This window comes from Leopardus geoffroyi, chromosome B4 (genome assembly GCF_018350155.1).
Source record: "Leopardus geoffroyi isolate Oge1 chromosome B4, O.geoffroyi_Oge1_pat1.0, whole genome shotgun sequence".
Taxonomy (NCBI): Eukaryota; Metazoa; Chordata; class Mammalia; order Carnivora; family Felidae; genus Leopardus; species Leopardus geoffroyi.
In genome coordinates this window covers 72,739,110-72,760,029 of record NC_059341.1, presented here as the reverse complement: position 1 = coordinate 72,760,029, position 20,920 = coordinate 72,739,110, and the positions used below count along the sequence as shown (strand labels likewise).

At 38.3% G+C, this 20,920-nt stretch overlaps 1 protein-coding gene across 1 annotated transcript in view; it reads left to right on the top strand.

Moving 5' to 3' along the window:
- The window catches only part of DBX2 (developing brain homeobox 2), a 36,494-nt gene extending 15,849 nt beyond the window's left edge, over positions 1–20,645 (top strand). Inside the window, exons 2-4 of the mRNA XM_045463930.1 lie at positions 7–102; positions 12,278–12,465; positions 18,306–20,645. Coding sequence (XP_045319886.1) covers positions 7–102; positions 12,278–12,465; positions 18,306–18,635 — 614 coding nt within the window. The 3' untranslated portion in view covers positions 18,636–20,645. The remainder of the gene's footprint in view (positions 1–6; positions 103–12,277; positions 12,466–18,305) is intronic.
- Positions 20,646–20,920: the final 275 nt, after the last annotated feature.

Here is a 20,920-nt window from a genome sequence, read left to right as displayed (position 1 = left end):
CCGCAGCGTCTTCCAAACCTTTCTTCCTGAGTGCCTCACCATTCTACTCTGCATGCTGTGGTGGGTCCTGTCGGCGCCCAGCATCCCCCACTGCTTTTGCAAGTAAGTTTTTATGCTTCATCAGCAATGCCTCAGTTATTCTGTAAACCAAAGCAGCAGGATTTAATGTGCTCTGGAAAACTAATTGGTAATGCCATGGCAAGGAGCTAAATCCTCACTAAAAATCACAGCGATCCTATTCAGGAGGTTTCCAGAGATTTATCAGACCTCAGCACACTGAGCAATTGTGAGCTGTTTCTAATGGCATTGAAACCCAGGGCTGACACACCAAGGAAAGTGACTTGTTTTCCATTTGATATAAAAGATCTCAGAGGGACTGATTTGGCTCTTTCTGAAACGTGTAGCAATACTCATTTAGAGAAGAAAAAAGAAAGAAGGAAGGCTAAGAAATTGTGCTGTATAAAATTTCTATTCAACTTAGAATGTGACACAGAAAGTCACTAGGTGTTCATAGAAAATCATAAAAATTGTCCAGATTGTGAAAGGAGATAAATATGTCCTCTTTATGATCTTGAAAAGAACCCACCAGAGTTGTAGGAAATATTTTCAAGAGAACTTTTCCTCAAAAATTTCAAAATTTAAAATGTCCAGGGGTAGAGTGAGAACAACAACTCTGAAAAAACTTTTAGAACATGCAAGCGTGCACACACATACACACTCAAAAAGAGCAATGTCGAACTAAAAAGAAATAAAGTTCACCTTGATCTTGAGATTTCTAGGTCAAGTAAGAGTTTGTAGGCAGAGATTCTGAGTGTGTGATGAAGAAGTCCAGTAAGCTCTACTCTACTCCGGTAGAGGCCAGCACATTTATTTCAACTGCCCAGAGAAAACTTTTATTCAGGTTAACCCCTCTGTCAGGTGGAAAGTGAAATAGAAGGAGTTGAGTCAGCCTGAAGTACAGAGCTCTATCACGGTTGGATTCAGGTCCCTGCTGCCTCCCGTGAATGTGTTTTATGAATGTTTCAGGAGAGCAGTTGCTCAACAGGATGATTCCTGACAAGTGAGGCAGCAAATGCTGGCCGTTTAATGAGCTGCAGGCTTCTGAGCATCTCTTTAGGGGGCCGATACTTTCCCACAGAGCACTTTACATGGCAGGGACCCAGCCACAATGGGCGACAGACCCGTGACCAATCGTCACTTTCACTTGACTCATCCACACGCGACCTCACCACGATTTTTCACTGTGCAGATGAACTTTAGGAGCCATTTCACATGGAAAAGGCTTGGGCAAGGGTCAGTTGCCCTTTTGTATGGTCATAAAGCAAGGCTCTGTGTGTCCATCTTTTCTCCTGTCTCACATTCCAAGTGAATTTCTGGACACCATTTAAAGCACTTGACTGAAAAATAAAGCAGTGAATGAAACTGACTTTTATAGACTCATTCTAGCTCATCTTCCCATATAACCCTGTCCACCTGAAAAGGGATTTAGTGGATGAGCTGAGTGTATACAGGACTTGCTGAATACATAGGGCCCATTATCAACTCTGGGATCGTTTATTAACCAGGACTGATACACCACTATTTTGGAAGTGACCTATTAATTGTCCATTTAACTAGAATGTATTGATTCAAATAGAAAAATAGAAACCATGACTAAACCTTTTACTCGCTCCTTCAAGGTGGTCTCCTGTGAGGGCAATTGAAAACTGTTGTGCAAATTAAGGAGACATTTGTCACCATATATTAGAGTAGCAGGGAGAGGCTGCTGGAGTAGAGACGTAAGTCCCAAATCTCTGCTACTATAGCATTGTGGCATCTCTGAGATTAAATCTTTGGTGTTGCATTCCTGGGGTAGAGATTAAAAGAGATCCCACACCTAGTTTCCATTACTTCCCTTCGATATCATACTGGACTTCTATTTTAAAGACTCTCTGGCAATGTAGCGTAATGGACAAAAAACCCTGTGTAGGGGCACCTGGGTGGCTCAGCTGGTTACGCATCGATTTTGGCTCAGGTAATGATCTAACGAGTTTGAGCCCCACATTGGGCTCACTGCTGTCAGCGTGGAAGCCTGCTTCAGATCCTTTGTCCCTCTCTCTCCTCTCTCTCTCTCTCTGCTGCCTCCCCTCAAAAAATAAATATGAAAAAAAACCCCACATAACAGGTGGACATTCATGTATGTGTGCGTGTATATGTTTAGTCATTTCATAGCAATGTTTTGGTGAAAATCTTAAGCCCTGTAAATTACTTTACACTTTACACTAATGCCCAGGCCAGTTTGATAAATAGAGCACATAAAAGTAATTCTAAAGACATTTCCTAGAGAACGTCATCATACTCTCAATTGCTTGAAAAATTACTTTAAGCAAGACTCATTTTCCTCCATCTGCCTCTCAGTTCTTCCCACTTTATGCCTTTGGCGTAACTGTTATATATTGTGGCATCTATCCCTAGAGGCCTATTAAGTCCTATGTTTATCTTTTTTATTTAATAAAACATATAAGGGGTAAATCAGCACAGCTCAGATCAAGCATAGAGAATGCTGTACTTGGTTTGTCTCCATTTCTGAGGTTGGCATTTTAAAAACACTTTAGAGATGCCACAAGTGTTTTTAATAAACTTTGGTGTCTCATTAGTTATAAATCTGAAATGACTTTTTTATTTTTTTGTTTATAATGTTCATCGTATTAGCAGCAAATAATAATGAAATGGTGGATTTAGGCTGTCAATAAAGAATTTTACGTAAATAACCATGATACCAAAGAACGTTAATAAGGCTTACATCTGCACAGTAATCTTTTTTTATTTAAGGCATTTACTAGATTTTCTTTTTTTTCTTCTTTTTTTAATAATAAGAACAGTTTTTATGCCCAAGCATTTACATTTTTTTTCCATTGCACAGACGGAGGAAAATGAACTGTCCAAGTAATCTTGTATTAAATTTCAACCAAAATGTGCTGACATGTGTGGACAGCCAAAATCAAGGTTTATACTAAACATTTTAATAAGCAATGAAATCGGTGGCCCTCACAAAATTGACTTCACTCTTTCTAAAGTGTAGGATCGGATCAACAGGTTCCTAACAAGCAAGTAAAATATCATTTTGACTCTTGTAACATGATTCACTTGTATAAAATTGATTTCGCTTTTCTTGTTAACCTTTTAGATTTATGATTGATTTGTTGTTGCAATGTGGAAACAATCATTCATCCAGTGCCCTTCTCACATATAATAAATAGTTTAATAGGCTATTTAAGCACAACCCTTACAGTGGGGAAACATTAAAAGGCAGTGGTAAAAGTTCTCCCCTCCCCCAAAGTAGTGGAAGGAAAATCTTTGATATTACATCCATAAGGTTCTTTTCAAAATCACACATTTCTCAGCTAAAATGAAATGGAAACTTGTGGAGGGAAAAAAACCACCTGAAAAAGTGCGGGAGTCTTAATTAGGTAGAATGGCTAATTGCATTAATCAGATAATTATTTCATTTTGTCTTTGAGTACTCAACTTGCATGTGATCGTTCAACAATTCTATGCATTAAAAGACAAAGTTTAAATTTAGAGTAGTTAGGATGAAAATACAAGCAGGAAAATATTCTGGGACAAACTGCTCTGCCTCTTCCTTGGGAAATGAACTTCTATTCTACATCTTAAGATCATTTTGCTATTTCCTCTTCTTTGTGAAACTTAAAAGAACATAATATACTGTCCAAATTCAAATTTAGGATTTTGTTGACTACAGAAGGGAAGGGCCATTACTTTTATTATTGTGAACGTAGGTTGGTCTTGAGCGTCACTGTCAAAGATGGGCGATGCTCTGATTAGTATTCTTGCCACCTGACCTGCCTGTGTTCTCTTTCACTGTTCTCAGCTGGAGTCTGGGTGCCCTGAGAAAAGCAACAAGACCTATAGCAGTCCTTCTGTGAGGATTTATTGTTAGCACTCTCAGATCTTCAGAGGGATGCAGCATTTTGTGCTAATAAAGAAAGAAGCTTGATTATTTTGTTGAAAACCTAAGCAGTTTTATGCAGTAAGTTGAGTATAGGTTTTGACTTCTCAATAGTGAAGGGAGGGGTGTTCCAGAGATAAATGACAGTCGGTCAACCAGGAAGAATGTTTAAAGGAGTTGGAGACTCAAAGACAATAGATTTTCCAAGTTGATGGCTCTATTCAACGGTTCTACAGAGGCAGTGAAAGTATTTGAGTAACTTTCCAGGAAAGGAGTTCCCTTTCTCCCCAAATGTTCATAAGTAGTGGAGGCTGGGGGATGGGGAGCAGAGCTACTTAGAGATATAGGGTGCTTGTTCCTGATCTTGCCTGCAGCCCTTGCCTGACCATAGTGGGACCTCTAACAGGGCAGCTAATAAAGTCCTGATTTGAGATTCCCCAGAAGAAGAGCACAAGTACAGAATAGAGGAAAGAGAATTGGCTGAACAGAACAAAGAAGGGAAGGGTTATACTCTTGGCTCAGTATGTGTCTACAGAATGATATGGGACAGTTGGATTATGTGTTTAGAAGTAGAATGCCCAGAACAAGGGAGATAAATAGTTCTACTAAACTCTAATGGTCAGACAGCCTATTAGAACCTGTTTAGTTCTAGAGCCCCACTTTAAAAGGCACAGTGAGCAAATAAAAACCAGGTCAGAAAGCAGTCAGCAACTAAAATTGCAAAGGATCTATATGTCTGGTCATGAATTTTCTAAAGTGATTGAGTATTTTTTTGGCCTGGAGAAGAGAATAAGGAGAACATGAGAGTTATTGTCAAATTAGATATACCATATTCAGTATAGATGTAAAGGATAGAATTGGGACCAATGAGTGGAGTTTAATGGAAATTGAATTTGGGCTTAATATAAGGGAAAGATTTTTACTAAATCAAATGAATATGATATGATAATGAAGTGTTATAATACAGCATTTCCAGGTACTAGATTATATAGAGATTGGAAGGTAGACTTCTAGTTTAAATAAGGCGAGCCATGGAAGGCACTATCTTCTTTTTCCAAGCCTCAAATCCACAAGAATTACATAAAACACACACACACACACACACACACACACACACACACACACACACACACACTACATCCCCACACGTGAAAATATGAAGGGTTCCATTAGTTACCTAATGCTCTGTTTCTCTGTCACCCTCCTTCCTCTCCTCCACGAACGTGTCGTTTACACACAGCACACCTCCAGTTGGAGTACCCTTCACCAGGCCCATGTCACACAGGGATTTTCTGGGGAATGGTCCTTGGGGCCATTTTAGGATCCAGGGAATCACACCTTTGAAACTTTCTATCCTAGGTCACTCTGCTGCTTTAATCTGACTCTTCTCACCTGCTTACCTCTTTGCCTACTCATAACTTTGACAATCTTTGGTATAATTTTAAAGAATATTGATTGGTCTCACTGACTTCAAGTGCACAGCCTAACTTTCTGGCACCTTAGTTTTTTTCCTGTGGAAAATTAGGATGGTAATACCTCCCTCTGGGGATTGTTGTAAAGATGACATGACATGCTGTATGTATTGAGCACATAACAGTAGTACCTGTTGAGCCCCAGATATATGGAAGCCACATTTTAAATAGTGATATTCCCAAATTGGTAGAGTCTGTAACACATTGAATTGGTGGCCCTGGCTTTTAAAGCCTCTTTTCTATGTGTCTTAAACTCTATATCTGCTTATTTTTATTTTTATATTATATTATTTTATTTATTTATTTATTTATTTATTTATTTATTTATTTATTTATTTAATTTATCGTCACCTGGAAGTTTCCATACAAGTCAGACATTTGTCATGAGTTTAGACATTGTTCTACTAGGTGTTTGTTGCTTATAACAGTTTAGTAGTTTCTGAAAGAATTTTGAGTCACCAACAAGTTCTTAAAGTTTGTATGTTTGTTTTGCAGGCAGAGACTTGAGCACATATTCATAGGCTTAGAAGGAATGGAGGTGGTGTAGGTTCCGTGGTGTGGTTTATGGTTAGATCCAGAGAGAGCCCATAAAAGACTGTGGGGAGACATGGAAAGGAGCATCAACGGTATAAGTAGCATCTTATCATAAATACTCTTTTAGTAGGAACCTAAGGCATATCACCTAATGAAAACCAGCAGGATTTGTGTATTGAGAGGAGTGCTAAGAGAAACCAGGTAGCTAGCAAAGAAAGGAAGAATGTCATAGTCTTTATCGTTGCTGTATTTTTTTGCTTGTTCATTAGTTGTATCATATTCACTGTAGGTCTGTAGGGTGCCAGGTCCAGGAGTTAACCCTTTGACCTTCATAACCACTCCAGATTTCTCAGAGATTGAGTCTGGTTTGGGTCCATGACTTCCAAAATGTTAGTATTTACCACATTGGAGAGAATAATTTATTTGCAGATTTTCTCAATGGGAATCTTCTTTGTCTTTACTTGAAAATAGTTCTATAGGAAAACCTATGAGTTTCTAATAAAAGTTTTAGGGATATCGAAATGTGTTACCCCATTGTTTTATTTAAACTTGTAGACCTTGGTGAAGAAGGGGCTAAAGGGAGGAGAATCATGGTCCTTACTTATAAAATCTCTGCTTAGAAAAAAATGTATGTAGATTTTTAAAAATTAGGCTTGTAGGTCCATAAATTTGCTGTGCATTTCCCCATAGATATGAAAAGTTTTATTAGCTCAGAAAATACAGGCCTTTCTACAGTGCTGAGTAGCAGCATTTTAGGTGCTCCTTGAAAGGCTTTCCTCTAGGGTAAGTTACAGCATAAACTTCTTTCAGGCAAAACCTTCCCCCTGCCCCCACCAGGGCCCTAATATACCTATCTAGCTATCGCCTGTGTTTCTGCCGTTCGTACCCCACAATCTGGAGATACCAAGCTGTGTGAGATTCCAGATTCACCGTGTTTTGCCATGTCCTCCTCTCACTTGTGAGTCTGCAAATGCTAATCCCTCTGCTCTGCCTGCCTTTGTCTAGGCTGCCAGCAAGAGGAATTGCTATTCTTCTAGCTGTTCCTCTCTCTCAGGACTTACTCTGTTAGCTTCCAAGTCTAAGTGGCTTCTCATCTGGCTCTTAAATACTTTCTCTGCTGTGGTCTGTGGTTATTTATCTCACTGTGTTGTGGCTGTCTGTATATTTCTTGGACCTCTCCTTATCAACTGTGAGCACCTGAAGGATGGATTGGATTCATCTTCACTTGTCACTCAGTGACATCTCAATCACTCCACCAGATTATTCCCAAAAAGGTTGCTATAGTGTTTGCTTGTTTTCCTTAGAAAATAGGACCACACTTAAAATGCAGAATAGATATGAATTATTTGTCCATAACTGTACAGTACCCTATATTAGTATTTATTTTTGCTTTTTCAGTCTTTTTTTCCCCTGCATTTTAATCTAGTTGTAAGCATAGTATGGATCTTATCATACGCATTAAAGCAGATTTTCTTTGCTGCTGCTTGATCTTCATAGTTCTTTAAATAATTTCACCAAGTGGATATAGTATAATATACATATACATTTCTTTACCTTTGCATATTTAGTTTTTTCCCCCAATTTTTAATACATATGGCTATTATAATGATAGATTATATACATTAACAAATTAAAAATGCCAGAATCAAAAAATCAAATGATAGGGCATGCTAAATTTGAGGACACAGTTATTAGGCTGTATGGGAGATATCATGTAGTCAGGCTCACAGACAGGTCCAGGACAGGGGGCAGAAGCCTATAGTCACAGACAGGAACCCTGGCTTTTATAAGTGTTTCCTCCCTTCCATTTTGACATGTTGTAACATCTGAGTAAAGAAACAGTGTGGGCCAGAGGAAGGAGCCAAGAATTTTGATTCACAAGGTCCTCTTCATCTATACAGAGGATGTCTGTGCCATACGGTTCTTAGAAGAATCAAATGAAATCTGGGGCACCTGGTGCCTCAGTCAGTTAAGCATCTGACTTGATTTCAGTTCAGGTCATGGTTTGTGAGTTCGAGCCCTGCATTGGGCTGTGTGCTGACTGCACAGAGCCTGCTTGGGATTCTCTGTCTCCCTCTCTCTGTGCTTCCCCCCAACCCCCCCCCCCCAAAATAAATAAACTTTAAGAAAAAGAATCAAATGAAATCTAACAAATGGAAGTGGGTAGATTTGTGGGATCCTTACTGTGGGCTAGGCACTGAAATTTTCTTGTATTATGTCATCAAATCCTTAGAACAACCCTGTAAGATAAGCTGAAAGAAGCTGAGTGACTTGCTTTAAGTCATACAGGTAAGTGCAGTGATCCAAGCCCAGTTCTTCTGTATCTCGTATTTCAAAGTCCTTTGTGCTGGAGAGACATCATCCCAACAGTTGAGTCCCTGTGGCAGGAGGGCCAGTTCCATAGTCTCTATACCAAGAAAAATTCAGAGAAGAGCATTTAGAAAAAGAACATATTGAGATATATTTTTTTTATTGATCAAGAGTTCATAAAGCTACTTAAATTTTTGATAAAGAAATAGTGAATGCAGTTGTCAAAACATGACTTCAAGATATGGCCTTGGCATGTGACAGGCAAAAGAAAGAAATGATGCTCTAGATGGAAAACTAACCAAGATCTCATGATACAATGGATGGATAGAGCATCAGTAAAAGCAGACCTTTGCAAAGAATGAGGCTGGATTACATCCCAGAAGCTATGGCATTTCTAAGGAGATGCAAGTGTAATAGAGCTGGAAGGAAAGAGGGAGAGGCCAGTGGTCCTTCTAGCAATGTGAGGAGGAACCAGAATGAGATATAAACCAGGGCTGAGAGACACATTGGGAGATGATCTGCAATCTTTTAGCCAATAGGAAAGGAAGTATCATATTGCAGAAGGAGATTTGACAAGATTTATTCATTTGTTGACACTTTTTTTCCTAAAATATAAGTCACATTGTGTTAGAATATATTGTGTAGGGTTGGGAGCCTTTGTTTTGAAATGAGTTGTTTTGGGTTTGAAACCCTAGCTATGTGCCCTTGGACAAAGTTTTTTAAACTATCTGATCTTCATTTCATTTATCTGTAAAATGGGGAAAATAATAGTATGTAATGTTGATGGCATAGGTTGGGAGGATTAAATGAATTAATGTGTGTCAGTGGCTTAACACAGAGTAAATGTAATGGTACAGAGTACTGTGTGTTTATCATTATCATGTCACACCCTGATTAAACATCTCCTCTTGATTTTCACTACTGTTGGATAATGTCCCAGACTCTTATAATCCTCTATGATCTGGCCCCATTCCACTCTAATCTCTATGTCAAAGGTCCAAATGTCTTCAAGAGCCTGGTAAGCTGGGTGAGGCTATGACAGACTGGGGGCCACATGTTCCATCAAGAGGGGGCACCTGCTGCGTTCTCTGGTAGCTCTTTACTTTCTGGGAAGGTGAGCCTAGTGTGGTTCCCTTTGAAGAGATGTCAGAAACCTGGACTTCACATGAAATCTCCTAGTTGTGAAATGTGGACAGCTCAATCAGAATTCTAAGACCAGCAAAGCCCATCTGCAGGCTGGATAAGGGTGCCAGCTTGCACCTGCTGCTTCATGCCTTTCCCCAGCCTTGAAGACTGTTTACTTTTCCTCAGATAAACTTTATTCCTTCATGCCTTAATGCTTTTTAGAAAAATGTTGAGTGTAGTTGACACACAAGGTTATATTAGTTTCAGGTGTATAACACAGTGATTCAACAAGTTTATACATTATGCTGTGTTTGCCACAAGTATAGCTACCATCTGTCCTGATACATTACTATTACAATATCATCGACTATATTCCTTGTGCTGTGCCTTTTATTTTCATAATTTACTCATTCCATAACTGGAAGCCTGTATTAATTACCTACTCCCCTTAACTCATTTTGCCGAGCCCTTCACCCCTCTCACCTCTGGCAACCATCAGTTTGTTCTCTGTATTTATACGTGTGCCTTAGTGCTTTTAGACATGCAGTCACTCTGCTTAGGTTGGCCTTGGTTCTTTCTCTCTTGAACTGGATTGTTCTTTTAGACTTGGCTCAACCTGCTTTCTCTGAACTAATTACTTCCTCCTTCGTGATACCAGAGAATTTCATAGAGCATTCTATTCTAGGGTTTAAGGCATTCATTTGCTTTTTTATTTAGATGTAATTTTTGGGGCACCTGGGTGGCTCAGTCTGTGGAGCATCTGACTTTGGCTCAGGTCATGATCTCACGGCTCATGAGTTCGAGCCCTGCATCAGGCTGTGTGCTGACAGCTCAGAGTCTGGAGCCTGCTTCAGATTCTGTTTCTCCCTCTCTCTCTCTGTCCCTTCCCCAATCACACTCTGTCTCTCTCTCTTTCAGAAATAAACAAATATTAAAAAAAATTTTTAAAGAAATAATTATTAAGCAGCAGAATGCATACCAGCTATAGCCATAAACTGGAGTCCCTGCTCCCCTGGTGCTTATATTCTGCTGTGGTGTTCATGTGTTAGTCCTCCCATGAGAAGGTGAGCTCCTTAAGGGCAGGGACCATGTGCTGTGTCTGGTTTCCTCAAATAAGCTCAGTTAGTCTGATACCAGGTATCAGTGTCCTTTTGCTGTGGTAACAAATTTCTGCAAATCTCCTGTCTTAAAACAATAGGAGCTTATTATCTTATATTTATGGGGTTCAGTAGCCTTAAATGGGTCTCTCTGGACTAAAATCAAGTGTCAGCAGGGCTGTGTTCCTTCTGGAGGCTCTTGGGGAGAATTTGTTTCTTGCCTTTCCCTGTTTCTAGTGGCCATCTGCATTTCTTGGTTTGTGGCCACTTCCTTCATCTTCAAAGCAAGAGTGTAGCATCAGAGAGAGTAAATCTCTGACTATGACTTCCTTGTTTTTCTCCTTCTTCCACTCGTAAGGACCCTTGTGATCACATTAGGCCCACCTGGATACCCTAGAATACCCCAGGATGTCTTCTAATCTCAAGGTCAGTTGATTAGCAACTGATACTACACTTGGAAACTTACTTTTCCCTTGTAATGTAATATGACATATTTACAGGTTCTAGGGAACATACATAGTATGTAATTTTTGGGAAGGCCATTGTTCTGCCTATCACAGCTGGGAAGCCAAATGAATGAATAAATGGTGAATGATGAAGGAAACTCTCAGAGGGTGGGAACCAGTTGTACAAAAGGCAGAAAAAGTAGTAAATATCTCTGACCTGAAGGAGTTGATGATCACTTGGATTGGGGAGTGATGGTGACTGGGGGTCTTCCAAACTTCCTTTCTCATATTGAACATCTCTGACTCCTGTAAACTTTCCTTGACATCCCAGATTAAGATCAGACCCTTGCTTTGTGCTCCCAAGGCAGCCTCCTTAGGAATACATCCTCACATTTGTGATGCTAGTTGAGTAAATGCCTTCCAGGGGCACCTGGGTGGCTCATTCGGTTGAGCATCCATCTCTTGTTTCAGCTCAGGTCATGATCTCAGGGACATGAAATCGAACCCTGCATTGGGCCATGCTAGGCCCTCCCGGTGGAACCTGATGAAGATTTTCTCTCCCTCTACTGCTTGTGTGTGCTGTCTCTCTCTGGAAAAAAAAAAAAAAGAAGAAAAGAACAATATTGAAAATTCAAAAGCTATTTATTTTATTGCAAAATAAGTAGTATTAAAAAATTAAAAATAAAATAAATAAAAATAAATGCTTTCCACTAAATCTTACAGGTAATGCATACAATAAAATATATTTATCTTGTTTCTCAATGTGTAGCATTGAGCAGACGGCCTGGCATATGGTAAGTGTTCAAACTTTGTTGAGAGAGAAAACAAATGAATAAATAAATGAAGAAGTAGAGAAAAATTTAAAAATTTTTAATGTTTATTTTTGAGAGAGAGAGAGAGAGAGCATGGGGGGGGGGGGGGTGCACAGAGAGAGAGGGAAACATAGAATCCGAAGCAGGCTCCAGGCTCTGAGCTGTCAGCACAGAGCCCAGTGCAGGGCTCAAACTCGTGAACCATGAGATCATGACCTGAGTTGAAGTCGGACACTTAACCAACTGAGCCACCCAGGCACCCCATGGGACCATGGACTTTCTAACATGGCACCCAAATTGGGAGGGTGAGCAGATGTACTTTTATCTCCCTGGGGAGCGAAGGGCATTTATCAGATTCTCAATGGAGTCCGTGACCAAAAACATGGAAGAAGCACTGCTCAAAGGTGCAGAGTTCAGAGATGAGAGTGTTTGGCAGTGTAGTACAGAGAAGGAAGATGCTGTCCTGGGAAAGGCAGACTGACTTCTTACTAATAAAGCTAACCAGGTTTTGTATATGTTTTTCTCCCTCTAGGAGAAGAGAATGTGCTGTCCCTCCTGACCCAGGACTCGAACTCCAAAGCTCGGCGGGGTATTTTAAGAAGAGCTGTTTTTTCTGAGGATCAGAGAAAGGCTCTGGAGAAAATGTTTCAGAAGCAGAAATATATCAGCAAAACAGACCGAAAGAAACTTGCCATCAGCTTGGGACTAAAGGAATCACAGGTACTAATGAGCAGGAAGATGTCCACTGCTCCTGATTTCTGAAGGAATACAATGAAACCCATGCGTTTGGCAAATATCTGTTGTACTAGGTATGGTGCTGGACCCTAAAGTGCTATTGAAATGATTTTCACAATTTTTTAGTGGGTGGAAATACATATCACAATTCCTATTTGGAAATAGGTCCATTTGCTGAGAGGTCTAGGTTTTTGCATGCTTAAATCTTCCTAAATGAAGAGAAACACTAAGGATGTGGCATTTGTATCATTAATTGTTTGCTCTGGTTTCAGAGTAGACTACGTAATATTCTACAAAAGCAGGAACCGTTTTCCCCGTCTTTTTCTTCATTTCCAATCCCAAATCCAGTCCCAAATGTGTGACTCATAAATATCTCTAACTAGATCTCATTACTCTGCATTTTGGGCTTATGTCAAGCACAGTAAAGTAGTTTCATGGTTGCAACACTTACAAACCTTTCTTGTACATTAAGCCACTAGTATTGGACTATTTAATCATTTTATAATCACCATGTGAAATAAGCACTGTAATCATTCTCATTTTCTAGATGAGAAAATGTAGAGAAGTGAACACAGATAGGTCTGATGTCACGTAGTGAAGCTGCTTGGGAATTGGGCTCTCACCCCAGGTTACCTGACTCTGGAGTTGTGTTCTCCTCCACCTGGTGCTATCCTGTATGGTTGTGCCGCATGTTCACTGCACAAGGCACTTGACTAAGAGGGATGGCAGCAGTTGAAATGTAGCAGGTGGTCCATCTCCCAAGCTGGCTTTTATGATGCAAGGCTACAATCCACCTGGATTTTTTGAATTAGCTTCAAGGCACTGAAGTTGTTAGCACAGTCTCTGTGTTAACCACTGTGCTCACCTGTTCTTCCCTCGGTACAAATGACCTGGTTTCTAACTTTGGATTTTATTAAACCAGTTATTTTTGGATGAAACTCTCCTTAACCTTTCTTTCTTTCTCTTTAACTGCTTCCTTTCCCTAGGGAAGTGATCTGTCCCTACCCCCACGCCCAACTGCTTCTAGTTGTAGGAAGCATTACGTGGTGTGGTAGAGTGTAATTGGCCTGGATCCGCCAGTCTGTGCTTTCCTCATTGTGTGGTACTAATGAGGTCCCTAACCTTAATTGACTGCTCTGTGCCTCAGTTTCTCACTTCAAAAACAGGGACAAATGTAGGAATTCTATGTCACTGAGCCATTCTGTGTATGTGATAGATAAATCAGCTGCATGCAAGACACTGTGCGAAGTGGGCAGCAAGGAGTGTTGATAAGGACTGATTGAGATACACTCTTCGCACTCAGGAATTTATATGAGCAGCTGGAAAAATGAAGCAGAAGGTCATGAACAGTTAGATAATAACAGTTAGATAATATTGTCTCCTATGTTACGAGACAATAACATAGGAGACATCACCTGGAAGGTTAGATACACTGCCAAATAAAGGAGCTAGGTCAGTGGTCCTCAAAGTTACGTATCTCTCTGGAGCCTTATGTTAATCTCCGTGTCTGGGGAGGACAGCCATATGACTGGTCCCTATACCCCTGGGGAGTCTAGCGATGGAACTGTCTCATCCTTAGAGGAATCGTTGGGCCTGGCTAAGGAGACACAGAAGCTCAGTAGGACCCACCTGCGTCTCACTGATAATGGATAAAAGTCTCCAGAGTTAGAGGGGAGAAACTGTGCAGGTTGGGGAGGTTGAGTCAGAACTTGAAGTAAGTGTTAAAACAGGAAACATGGTTAGGTTTGATCTCACAGTGCTCTGAGACCATGTGAACATCTTTGATAGTACATGTCATCTTTTTTTTTTTTTTAATTTTTTAATGCTTATCTATTTTTGAGAGAGAGAGAGAGAGGGAGAGTGCGAGCGCTAGCGGGGAGGGGCAGAGAGAAAGAGGGAGACAGAGAATTAAAAGCAGGCTCTGCGCTATCTGTGCAAAGCCCAGTGTGGGTTTTTGCACGTCGCAAACTGTGAGAATCTTGCACATTGAGAACCGTGAGATCCTGACCTGAGCCAAAGTTGAGTCGGTCGGATGCCCAACTTACTGAGCCACCCAGGCACCCCAGTACATGTCATCTTCTTAAGAACAGACTATTGGAAAGGGGATGCAGCAGGCATATCAGAGAATATTTACGAGGGGATGACCATAATCTGTCCATTCCAAGAAAACAAACTTTTTTCCTTGTTTGTATGTTATCGGCTAGTTCTCATTCACAGGTGTATAGTGTTACATAGTTGATTGTATTGTTTTTAAAATTCAAGTGCCTGAGGAATGAATACTTTTTATGTCACTGAATTTGCTGAACATCTCAGAAGTAATTTCACATTTTCTTCTTTGCATATACATCTAATTACACAATTAACACATGGCATTTCAAACAAAGGGGAAATTGGTAAAGTTAAAAATGAAAACTCATCTCCTCCCTTTCCAACCCAACTCCTTCATTTACTACTGTCATTTATAAATGGCTCTTGTTTTAATTTCTTTGATGAACCATGTATTATCTTTATCTTTAAAATAAATGAACACAAACGCACCATGATTACCATGTGTCCTTACATTTGATGTCATTTATCCTCACAGGGACCCTATGAGGAATCTACTTTGATTTTATAATAGGGACCTAGAATTGAGACCCAGAATTGTGTGTGCATGTGTATGTGTTTCTCCTTAACTGCTTCCTTTCCCTAGGAAATATATACATTTATATATATATATATATATATATATATATATATATATATAGGAAATAATCCCATTTATATATATATATAAATATATAAAAATATAAATAAATAAATAAATTTTATATAAATAATATTATATAATAAAATAAATAAATAATAAATAAAATAAATAACATAAAAACAATATTTTATTATAAATAATATAAATATATTTATATAAAATATATAAATACATTTATAAATATAAATATATTTATATAAATAAAATATATAAATATATTTATAAATATAAATATATATAAATAAAATATATAAATATATTTATAAATATAAATATATATAAATAAAATATATAAATATATTTATAAATATAAATATAAATATATATAAATATAAATAAATAAATAAATATATAAATAAAAATATATAAATGGGATTATTCCCTACATATATCTTGATTTTCTGAAGGAGAGGACAAATAGTCTGTGTTACCACCACCCAGATCAAGCAGTAGAACCCTATCACCAGGCCAGTAGTCCCTTGCAGATTCCCTCCCGGTTACTGTTTCCTTTTCTGAGACTACCCACTATCATGGCTTCTAACAACATAGATTAGTTTTGCCTATTTGGGGGTAGTTTATATAAACAGAATCATTCGGTACAAATTCTATGGTATATGGCTTCTTTTCCTTAATATTATGTTTGTGAGATTCATTCACATGTTTGCAAGCAGTAGTAGCTCATCGGTACTCATGGCTGTGTAGTATTCCATCACACGGTTTACCACAGTTTATCCATCCTCATGGTGGGTGTTTGGATTGCTCCCACTTTTTAGCTATTATCTGTATTATTTGTAGCAGTTATTGTAGCTGTTATCAAAATAGTTGGAATATTACAGTTAGTGACATTTTCTTGTTACAGCCATTGCAGACTCTCCAAGTTGGTGGTTTCTTTCATTGTGGTAAAATATACATAACATAAAATTTACCATTTTAACCTTTTTTGAGGGTACAGTTTAGTGGCATCAGGTACTTAGTTCACGTTGTTGCAGAGTCATGACTACCTTCAGTCTCCAGAACTTTTTTCATCTTGTAAAACTGAAACTCTGTATCCATTATGCAGTGACTCCCCATTTCTCCCTCACTCCAGCCCCTAGCAACCACTACTTTCTGTCCCTATGATTTGACTGTTCTAGGTACTTTCAAATGAATCATTTGTATTTGTCCTTTTGTGATTGGTTGATTTCACTTAGCATATCTTCAGGGTTCATCCATGTTGTAGCACGTGTCAGAATTTCCTTACCTTTTAAAGCTGAATAATATTCCATTGTGTGGATATACCACATTTGTTTATGCATTCACCCATCAGTGGACATTTTGGTTGGTTCTGCCTTTTGGCTATTATGAATAATGCATGAACATGGATCACAAATATCTCTTTGAGTCTCTGGTTTTAATTCTTTAAAGTAGTTTGTGGCTTTTTCATGTTTGTGGTATCTTTATTTACACAGAAATTTCTCATTTTTATATTGTCAGCTCTATTTTTTTCTTTTGTGCTCTTAATGTTTTATGTCATGCTTAAAAAAAAATTCATCTCTCCATGACTGTGATGATATCTTCTAGTTTTTTCTAAAACTTTTATACTTTTGTTTTTGTGTTTAGCTGTTTAATCCATTTGGAAATTGTTTTTGTATTTGTTGAGAGGTAGAACTTTTCATTTATGATTTTCCCCAAATATGTACCTTTGTTTCAATACTGTTGATTGTGAAGGAACTTTTTTGATTTTTTTTTTTCACTGAGATATCACCCAGAAACAACTCTTGATATGCAGAAAAGCGACGGGAAAAAGAAAATAATGAATGTGGCACCAGTGGGCACAAATAAATGTCTTAGTGAAAGCCCACTAGAAATACTTGGCAGGCTTTCTAGGAGTAAATGCTCACCACAAATAATAAATGAGTTCATGAATAGAACCAAATGCTCTGGTATGTACACATTAGTACTGTTTTCTTATGAAAAGCCTTAACCACAGGATTGTAACTGAGATGGCAGTCTTTTGGACTCACTTGCCTGGGGTCAGGTTCTTTGTAGCCATTTTGAAATTGCCAGTCAGGTTGAAAGAATGAAGAAATTGTTTTCCCAATCTGAAAAGACCATCTCAATTTTTTCCTTCATTGGGAGAAATACTTGGTAATACTTCAATGATTTTTTTTATGTAGAATTTTCTAGTTTTTGTTTTAAAAATAGAAATCCACTAAATTGTTCATGTAAAGATGCAGTGTAATGCTCAGGAAAATAATGTGATTGGATTTTGAGATGTCAGGAAACCTGTTGTGAAGTTTTCTGACCAGGCACAGTTGACTATGTAGCAGATAAAGACAGAAGTTAGTAGTAAAGACAGACTCCGGTAGGGTGAGGTGGAATATGGCTCAAATTAGAAACCACTATCATAAGTACAACAATTGGTTGCTGTTTATTGAGCCTAATTCTTCAAGTTTGATAAATCCTTAGAGTAACCAAACTTGGAAACTGTATAAAGCCTGGAATTAATCAAAACATTATAAAATGTATTCTTAATTTAGTTTTCTAGAAGTTTCTGATGAAATCTAAATGTTATAAGAGCCTGGGCACTGGAGTAGCACAGTCATGGATTCTGTTCTAAGTGCTTCCATTTTACTAGCTCTATGACTTTGAACTGGTTTATCACTCTGAACCCCAGTTTTCATACGTGTGAAATGAGGACTTCTTGCATTCACCATGCAGATTAAGTTATGTATTCGGTGTAACATGCATGCCTTGACTAAACATTATTACTAGTCAATGGCATTTCCTTTTTATAAATAAATTAGCATTGCCTAAATGATGTTTTAATCTATTGAGAGTTAAATCAGACGTCATACTTGTAGGATGTAACCAATTTATCACAGTCGTTTTGTTTCATAAGTGTGTGGATATTATGCTAAAGTAATTTCTCAGATATTTTTGAAGAAGCCCAGTGAAAAGTGATAAGGACTTTGCTAGGCTGGCTGTCATAATAAGGTATTTCATAGAAGGTATACTAGGAGAAATTATAGTTTAAAATACTGAAGTGAAGTAACATGGAATAAGTGATCGTTTTGTCCAATTATTTTGTCAATAGGTGAAAATTTGGTTTCAGAACAGAAGAATGAAATGGCGGAATTCCAAAGAGAAAGAAGTGCTTTCCAACAGGTGTATCCAAGAAGTAGGCCTTCAAGAGGATCCCCTCTCGCGGTCTGCTCTGGGGTTCCCTTCTCCATGTCCTTCGCTCTGGGAAGTCTCCCAACAGCACTCAAGTCCAAGATGGAGGGAGAATTCGCCAGAACCTTCAGAAAGACTGATCCAGGAGAGTTCAGGCGCACGGCCCCCAGAAGCAAATTCACTTCAGGGTGCCTTGTATTTGTGTTCTGAAGAAGCTGGAGACAAGGGTGTACTTACTGGGGCTGTCTGAATGGAAGCCTTCCTCCTTGTTAATTTGAAAAGGACGCCTAACTAATAATATTTTGACTCTAAAGCCAGCTAGCTTGTGCCTCATCAGTGCCTAAAACATAATATCTTTGGAGTGATGCACGAACTAATGCTTTAGGAAGTCCTCTGCAGTGTTCTCTTGTTTGGCTCCCAGACTCAGGCTTAATTTTTAATTTGTAAGTGGAATAGAATCTCCCAGAGAGTACAATGGAACTGAAAAGAATTGAGAGTTATATAGTTGGGCTCAGTCCCTACTCTGAGTGTGTGTATGTACGTGCGTGTCTCTATGTGTGTATATATATAAATATTCACGGAAATGCATCAGTAGGAGCTAGTTCCTCTTTAAATATTGCATCGAGCAAATTCATTTCCTTTACTTGAAGCAAAACCAACTGTTGACTGAATGCGATTAATTTCTTGAAAATAATGTAAAATTTGGATTTTAGCCCAAATTTTCATATCACAAGAACATGTTTTTTAAAAATTCTCCATTTTCTAGTTTCTTTTAGAATCTAGCTATCGAATTTTAACAATTCAGCTCAGCTGTCCTAATCGAATAAGCCACTGTTAGATACATACACCGAAAGCATATACTTAAAATTAACGCAACAAGCAAACTATAAGAATTTCTGAATGATACTGTTAGTACCCTTAATTTTCCAAGTCTCTGGCCTTTATTAGGACATCAGTGAGTTACCCATTTAACTAACAGTTATCTTTTGATCTCTTCTCTGTAAGGATGGGCTTTAGTTAAGGTTTGCAAAACAGAATGCCTTTAAGGGCCTGTGAGTGAATAAAGGGCATGGCCCACCTAAAAATATTTGAGTTTAATAATTTAAAAAATACTGTGTTGGGCACATGAAACATCCATGCCAAGCAGTTTTTGACCTCTGGCCAAGATTTAAGGAAGTGTCACAGTTCTTAAAATGTTCCCAACTGAACTTCAAAACACAATACTGATGGATTCTAGAGTGGATTTCTGTTTGCACTTCTAGTTATAGACTCAATTTTCCACTTAGGTGGTATACACCACATTTTTAGGTTATTTTTGTGTATTAACAGACACCACACAGATGTTTTATGTGTTTTGAGTATCCTGAAATAGTATTATAAAATTGCATTTCTGGTAACGATTTGCTTAGTTAATCTGGAAATTTTTATTCTAGGTCCAAGAAAGAATTATGTTTCACTTTGAAGGAAATGAGGCAGAAAAAGGAAATGATGTGGTTTTGAACTTGGTTATTATTAATCTGTGGACAAGAAACATTATTAGAAGTTCATGATGTGGAATTTTGTTAGTGAGAAATCTGTGAAGAAAGTGGCTTCTAATTTGCTTACATTCCTAGTTATAGACTTTGAGGCTTTCGGGCTTAAAGAAGGTAATGTCTTAGAAGACAACAATTTCAGTCAGCATCAAGAAATTATTTTGTGTGGATGTAATTTGAACTGGGGTATGCTAGCCTGTGTCTTTATCTCTAGATGTTTTACTTAAAAGTCCTCTCAGAAGAAGCTTGTCTCAGTGTCTCTTTGGGAAGTAGGAGCAGGGATCTGCTGACAACAATTTAAAACTTAAAACTCGTCTTTAAATGATTTATAGTATTGTTTGTTTCCTTTGTATAATGTTAACCTCGTTTACATATATTGGGTCCTTTTTTATGCTCTAGAGAGTGTGCTAAGCCTATTAAGGTGGATTAATTCATGACAGTCCTCATGACAATAGTCCTAGGAAGTAGGCACTGTTACTGCCAACATTCCTGTTGCCCAGATGAGGAAGAAGGGACAGGACGAAGGCAGTGTGGTTAGGGTGATGGCCCTAGGTCATGAGGTTAATGAATAGAGTTTGGACCCTGGCCATCAGGTTTCAAATCTTGAAATCTTACCAACCATATGGGGGTGCATACCACTGTAGAATGTATTCACAAGTTTATGGGATGCATTGTAAGACATACATTTTGGGGATTACAGTAAGATTTATTAAAGAAATTCAGAAGCATTTTGTACTTTATGATCTCTTACTTGGGGAATGGTTTTCTTTCTGGTATTCTCTTCTCTGTTAACTTTGAAGTTTGAGGAAAGTAAAGAATTGCAGAAACCTTCAACTATCAAGCCTCTGTAGACAATAGTCCCATAGGAGTGTTTAAGTGAAATGAAAATGTTTTTTTTTTCTTATCATTCATGGCTAAAAATTATGAAGTGCTTACCTATGGTTAATGGTTCTGGAGGATAACTTGAAGATCAAATGAGAGCAATCTGCTTCATGGCCATCTT